At 33.8% G+C, this 6,481-nt stretch overlaps 1 protein-coding gene across 1 annotated transcript; it reads left to right on the top strand.

The window, feature by feature from the left end:
- The first annotated feature begins 2,205 nt into the window (after positions 1–2,205).
- LOC132168786 (cysteine synthase-like) lies at positions 2,206–6,229 on the top strand. Its single transcript, XM_059579820.1, has 11 exons — positions 2,206–2,279; positions 2,615–2,658; positions 2,748–2,857; positions 2,959–3,016; positions 3,365–3,628; positions 3,713–3,850; positions 4,098–4,149; positions 4,568–4,647; positions 5,248–5,307; positions 5,427–5,507; positions 5,917–6,229. The coding sequence occupies exons 1-11, from the start codon at positions 2,249–2,251 to the stop codon at positions 6,004–6,006; spliced, it is 1,008 nt and encodes a 335-aa protein (XP_059435803.1). The 5' UTR covers positions 2,206–2,248; the 3' UTR covers positions 6,007–6,229.
- The last annotated feature ends 252 nt before the right edge of the window (positions 6,230–6,481 follow it).

The following is a 6,481-nucleotide window of genomic DNA, read 5'->3' as shown; positions in this document are numbered from 1 at the left end:
TTTCTTTTTTTTTAATTTTGCTTTAAAAAAATAATTAATGCGTAAAACGACGTCGTTTTGGGCTGGGTAGGTGTTGTAGTTTTATGACACAAAACGACGTAGTTTTAGGGAAGGGTAAAATTGGTATAAAAAGTCAAATTGTTTGACTTTAACGTTAAAATGGTCCAAAGTGAGAGAAAACCAAAGTTCAGGGGGCCTAAGTGAGAGTTTTGGAAATTCAGGGGGGGGTTTTCAAAACGGCTGGAAGTTCAGGGGGGCTTTCTGAAGTTTCCCCTATATGTTTTGTTTTAACTCTTAATCATCAATAGCAAAATACAGTCACTCTCTATGAACGTAAATACATTGTCGAACCATATAAATTTGTGTCTCGACTCTCTCTTAATTTCTATCTTTTCGATTTTATATTATTCATTATTATTATGCATGGTAACAATACAACCAAACTCACATCCAATTACCTAAGCATATGCAAGGATGTGTATGTGTGAAAACTATCCAGAATTCCACTTCTACCTCTATGTGGGACACTTCTCACAACCTCCCAAGTCCCAACCGCCTAAAACATAAGATTTTATTCCATGTGGGATAGTTCGGATATTTCAACAGGATACTTTTTTTAAATTTTTTTTTTTTTTTTTGGATATAAAATGACTTTTCCATGCCTGCCGATTTTGTAAATATCAATATGGAACTTTGAGATTAGTTTTAATTTGGTTTTTCTATTTTTAATTTAAACAATTTAACTAATGAATTTTAAATTTGCGAAAAATCAACCACCTCGATAATAAATTTAAAATAAAATTGTGTCCTCCAAAAAGGATTATTTATGTCATTATTATTATGTCCTCTTAAAATTGACGTAGTTTTTATATCTATTATTTAATCAAAATTCAACAATTATTTATTATAAATTTAATTTTGATATTAAAAGTGGTATACAAAAAAGACGTACAAGATCCAACACAACTAGTACGATCTTAATGGTGCTTGGGACAGGTGGCATGATCCTAGAATGTTCGTGGCTTACTTGTAGTTTGCACGAGGGGGACTTACATGGCTGGTAGTACGACTGCGATATGTATCTTCCTTTACATGTGTTTAGCTTAGGAGATTATGTGTTATTCGGTTGGGCCGAACGGGTGTGAGCCCATTACTATTCTGTTTGCAATTGTTGGTCCATTTTACTTGTATTTTTTAGTGGGATCGTTAGGCCCATTTACTTTGGGTATTATTAAATTGATAAATTTGATAAAGAGTCGTATAAAAACTCAGTTATCTTGTTGTACAAGCTATTACAAGAATTATCACCAGAAACTTCTTTTTGAAGATTTACCATCTTGAAATAAGTCACTTTTATCCTTAACCCTAATCATTCCATCATCAAATTCACCCTTTCAACACCACAATTACACAATTTTTTTTTTCTTTTTTAAAATTTTAGTTTTATATATTTATATTTATATTTTTTATTAAGAGTAACCCACGTAGCCATTTTATTGCCGCTGACATGAAATCTAATGGAATCGGTCAAATGTTTTAACAAAATTTGACTTCAAAAATTAAATTGTTTTTTTTTTTTTTGGCATATCTTAAGGCCTTTGGATCAGTTTACTTTAATGCAACCCCCCAAAAAAAAAGGAATATTTTCGTATATTTTTTGTATCGTTTTGGCGACATGGCTGAGCGGTAAGGCGGGGGACTGCAAATCCTTTTTTCTCGGTTCAAATCTGGGTGTCGCCTGATCAACAAAAAAATAAAAATACCTTATTATGTTTTGCTAGGATAACTTGACAAATTTTTTTCTAGTAGAAGTAAACGAAAGCGCTTTGTAATTTAGGCTAACCAACGCATGTGCTCACAACAAATTTCTATTAAACATCTAATTGGACAATTTGTTAGTTAAAAAACTAAAGAAGAAAAATAATACAATGCTGTAACTGATTTGAAAAACTCCTGGTAGGCGCTGTAGTCGTACCAAGAGGCAAAAAGTCAATCGTCAAAAAAGTTCACTACTTCTTCGTCAAATGCTGAACAGCAGAGACGGTGAGTTGGTGAGCGAAACTTCCATTGCAGAGGTAAGAGGTTTCCTTCTCCTGAATAACAATCCAACCTCATTTTCTCTTCTTCTGATTATAGCTTCTATGGCTTTTGATTAGTTCTAGTTTGAAGTCAAAAGCTGAGAAGCAGAGAAGATGAGTTGGTGGCTAGTCAAATGCTGGTACATGACTAGTCCAGTAGTACTATCCCCATGGCCATGTACTTGAAGTTCTTAAGAGAAAGTACCATTTAGTGCATGAAATTTATTTGGGTGTTTCAAATATAATTTGTGCTAAGAAATCTTCATATTACTTTACTATTTCTGGTACAAGTTCTGGAATTCTGACGAACATCTGTTGGGTGACTGAAATATCTTTGCTACGATTCTGTTTTCTGCTCTGTCTAATTTAGTTTTTCTTCACATTGAAAATTTTCAAGTTTGGTTTTTGATATCTTGCTATGTGTACATGATTTTTTTGGTTGTTAAAATATTAAATATGGAGTGTCACTTTACATCTTCAAAGTTTCTCACACTCCTTCACATTTTTCTTTATTTGCTTGCAGTTTTTCTGAAAAGATAGCATGGAGGGCAAATGTGCAATCAAGAGAGATGTTACTGAAGTATTGCTTCATTATTGGAACTAATTTTTTTCATGTTTCCTTTTTCTCAAATTTTCAATCTTGCTAATGGTAATATTTGGCTTGTGCAGTTGATAGGCAATACACCAATGGTATATCTCAACAATATTGTAGATGGTTGTGTAGCCCGTATTGCTGCCAAGCTCGAGATGATGGAACCCGGCTCTAGTGTTAAAGACAGGCATATAACTAGTCATAAATTGATTGTATTTTGCTTAATATTAGAGAATCTCTAGTTTAGACTATGTAAACATTTGGATATAATTTTTGGCATGCATGCAGGATTGCGTACAATATGATTAAAGATGCAGAGGATAAGGGTCTGATCACTCCGGGGAAGGTTAGTTTTAAAAACACAATTAAACGTTTGGTAAAATCCTAGTTTAGGCTTTAAAATCGTCCATTTTTTAAAACGCCCCTCTATACCTGTGATTTAAAAACAAGGGTTTTTCTAAGTTTTCAAACCGCAACTTTATAAACATACACATTCTACGATTTTGTTTAAAATTGCAAGGCTAAACATCAGCCCAATGTACCAAATATACCCTATTTTTCCTTTTCCTTTAAGCAAATCATGTTGATAATATAAGGGATATGGTCATATAGCTAGATGTGTTGGCCATATTATTGGAACAGTTAAACTAACATACCTTCCTTCTTGATATGCTTGACTGACGGCAAATTAAAGACTGTCCTCATTGAGCCAACTGCTGGTAACACTGGCATTGGATTGGCATACATTGCAGCAATCAAGGGTTACAAAGTCATACTTATCATGCCAGCTTCAGTGAGTGTTGAGAGAAAGATTGTGGCCAGAGCTTTTGGAGCTGAGTTGTACCTTGCAGATTCCGCAAAGGGCATGGATGGGATGTTGGAGAAGATCAATGAGCTACTAAATAAGACACCAAATAGTTATATGCTTAATCAAGCTGAAAATCCTGCAAACCCCAAGGTATTCATTCTTTGAGTCAGATATGTTGTGATATGGAATAATGGATAGATAGTTGATGATATAATTTTGTCCATCTTTGTTTAGATCCACTATGAAACCACTGGCCCAGAGATATGGAGAGATTCTGGAGAGAAAGTTGATGCCCTGGTTGCAGGGATAGGTACTGGGGGTACGGTAACCGGTACAGGAAATTTCCTCAGGAGCAAAAATCCAGAGATCAAGGTTGATTTGTATACATGTCTGGAGCAATACTATTTAATAAACTGTTATATGACTGTCATACTCATATAACTATAATTATGTGGCAAGGAAAATCAACATTTGGATAAGAAAGAGTTTGTTAAAAAATAAATAAATAAAAATTAAAGGTTAATTTTTATTGCCACATAAACCCAATCGAATAACAACCTACTAAATAACATTTCTATTTTGTTTTACTAATGTTACGTTTTCTCTTGTTTGTGTCTAGGTGTATGGGGTAGAACCAGCTGAAAGTGCGGTCTTAAATGGAGGACAGCCTGGTCAGTTACATTTTTTGTACATGTCCTGAAATCTTTTCTCTTTCTCAGTGCTGTTGCCCTTCTTGTTTATATCTGGGATCACTTCCATAATTAGGAAAAAAATCCTAGTAAATTGTGAATTTACTTGTTCTAATAAACTAGAATGACAATTTATCCATTATGGTTCAATTCAGAGTAATTTTTAAAATAAGAAATTGAAGGCTGCAGAGTCTTTTTCTTTAATGCAGATATAAGTTACGCATGTTTGAATAATCTAATTTATTGTTGACTTAGGTTGCTTGCCTCTTGCATAAATGTTTCATTAATTGTCTCATCATGTGATTTTTAGTTAAATCTACATGACTAATTCTTTCGTCTGCATTGATTTTCAAATGAGAGTTCTCTAACTGTATACATTGCATGCATGGACATCTCATAGGCGCGCATCTGATACAAGGAATTGGTCCTGGTATTATCCAAGCTGTTCTGGATGTCAATCTGCTTGATGAAGTTATTCAAGTGAGTCTGGAAGACTGGAAACCATTTTATTCTCCTTCACTTTGATTTCATATGTGAAATTACCTGCTTCTGCTATAGTTTTTATAAATTATTATTGCATTTTGAATGAAAAGTACCAGAATTTATATTCTATTTTATTTCCTTTTCTTTGTAGGTTTTATTTCCTACCTTATTTAGTATAGGGTTTCGTACTCACTACTCTTGTTTCTCTATAAATAAACACCTATATAATATTGTTTTACAACACTTCAATACAGTCAAGATGTTGCCCATTACTGTCTCTCCGCTTCCTCTCTCTTTTCTCTTTTATTCTCCTTTTCTTTTATTATTCCCATCATATATTTCTACGATTCGACATTCCCATTAAAAGTTCAGACAAAAGTTGCAAACCCTTGTGATAGTTTTATGTATGGTGCAGTCATATATTTTTTAAAGGAGAACTAATTCCAATAGTATTTTCTAGTAAAGTATTTTCTTTGTGAATCTTGTCGAAGCATAGTAATTAACTACTGCCTGCAGTTTTTTACACGGCAATATTTCTGATCTCTGCTAGAAATGGATTTCCTTTCAATGACTCATGATATTTTAGTAAATTTTCAGGTATCCAGTGAGGAAGCCATCGAAACTGCTAAGTTGCTTGCCTTGAAAGAAGGCTTACTGGTAGGGTAATTCTATAGGAACTTTTTGCACTCCATTTCTAGAGTAATTTTTTTGTTCTACTTTGCAGGTCTTTATGGCTTTCCATTTCTATGCTGAATGTGGCACCTTGTTTTTTGCAGGTGGAGATTTCATCTGGTGCTGCAGCTGCTGCTGCAATAAAGTTAGCTAAGAGGCCGGAAAACACTGGAAAACTGATTGTTGTAAGTCTAATTATGTGCCTTCTTAAAATGGAGATTGAATCTCTGTTGCACTTCCTAATCTCTATTATCATGGTCTGCTTAGGTTGATTATTCAAACTTTGCATCAGAAATCCCCCTGAATATGTTTCATAAAAAGCTGTTTTGTTTGACAACTGACAAAGCATTCTAGGATACATATTTCTACAATTGTCTTATCCCTGCCCAGGAGGTCGTCGATAACTACATGAGATGCATGTAGTTTTTACAACACCTAAGCCAAATCCGTTTCAGAATACCGTAAACAGTGCCTTTTTTTTATTTTTATGACATATTGCTTAGACAAAGGAGGATTGTATCAAGTGGACAGAGTCTGCATTGTGCTGAATCCAATTCCATTTAACTAAAATGTTTTATTTTGTTTGGCATGCAGGCGATTTTTCCAAGCTGTGGAGAGCGTTATCTGTCTACTGTACTCTTTGATTCCATTAGGCACGAAGCAGAAAACATGTCTTTTGACTGACGTGAATTGTGATACTGAATATCAGGAAATGCTGTATATATGTTCTGCTGTGTAGATGTCTGAAATAATGACAAAACTTTCACTATAATATGCTTGGAGTATGAGCAAAACCTTGATTCGGCCGGAGACCACGACTCATCAAGCGGAGGTCACTAAATCGAATATCTCTTCCTCTTTTTCCTCTCTCCTTGTATGGATATGTTACAAAAAAAATCTTATTAATAAAAGAGAACCTATTTTGTTGTCAATTGTTGTGTCGGTTGTGTACATTTCTTATATATATATTTATATATTGTAATAAACCATTGAATTCGTTTATTAGAAAAAAAAAAACCATTGAATTCGTTGATTTAAAAGAGAGAGAAAAATACATAGATGTATCATGGACGTACTGGAGATGTAAAATGATCATTTTTTTTAGGGTTAATAACTTTATTAGTACATGTGCCACGTGGTAAGACTTAATATAAAATAG

Source organism: Corylus avellana, chromosome ca2, assembly GCF_901000735.1.
Source record: "Corylus avellana chromosome ca2, CavTom2PMs-1.0".
Classification (NCBI taxonomy): Eukaryota; Viridiplantae; Streptophyta; class Magnoliopsida; order Fagales; family Betulaceae; genus Corylus; species Corylus avellana.
This window is presented reverse-complemented; position numbering and strand designations above follow the sequence as displayed.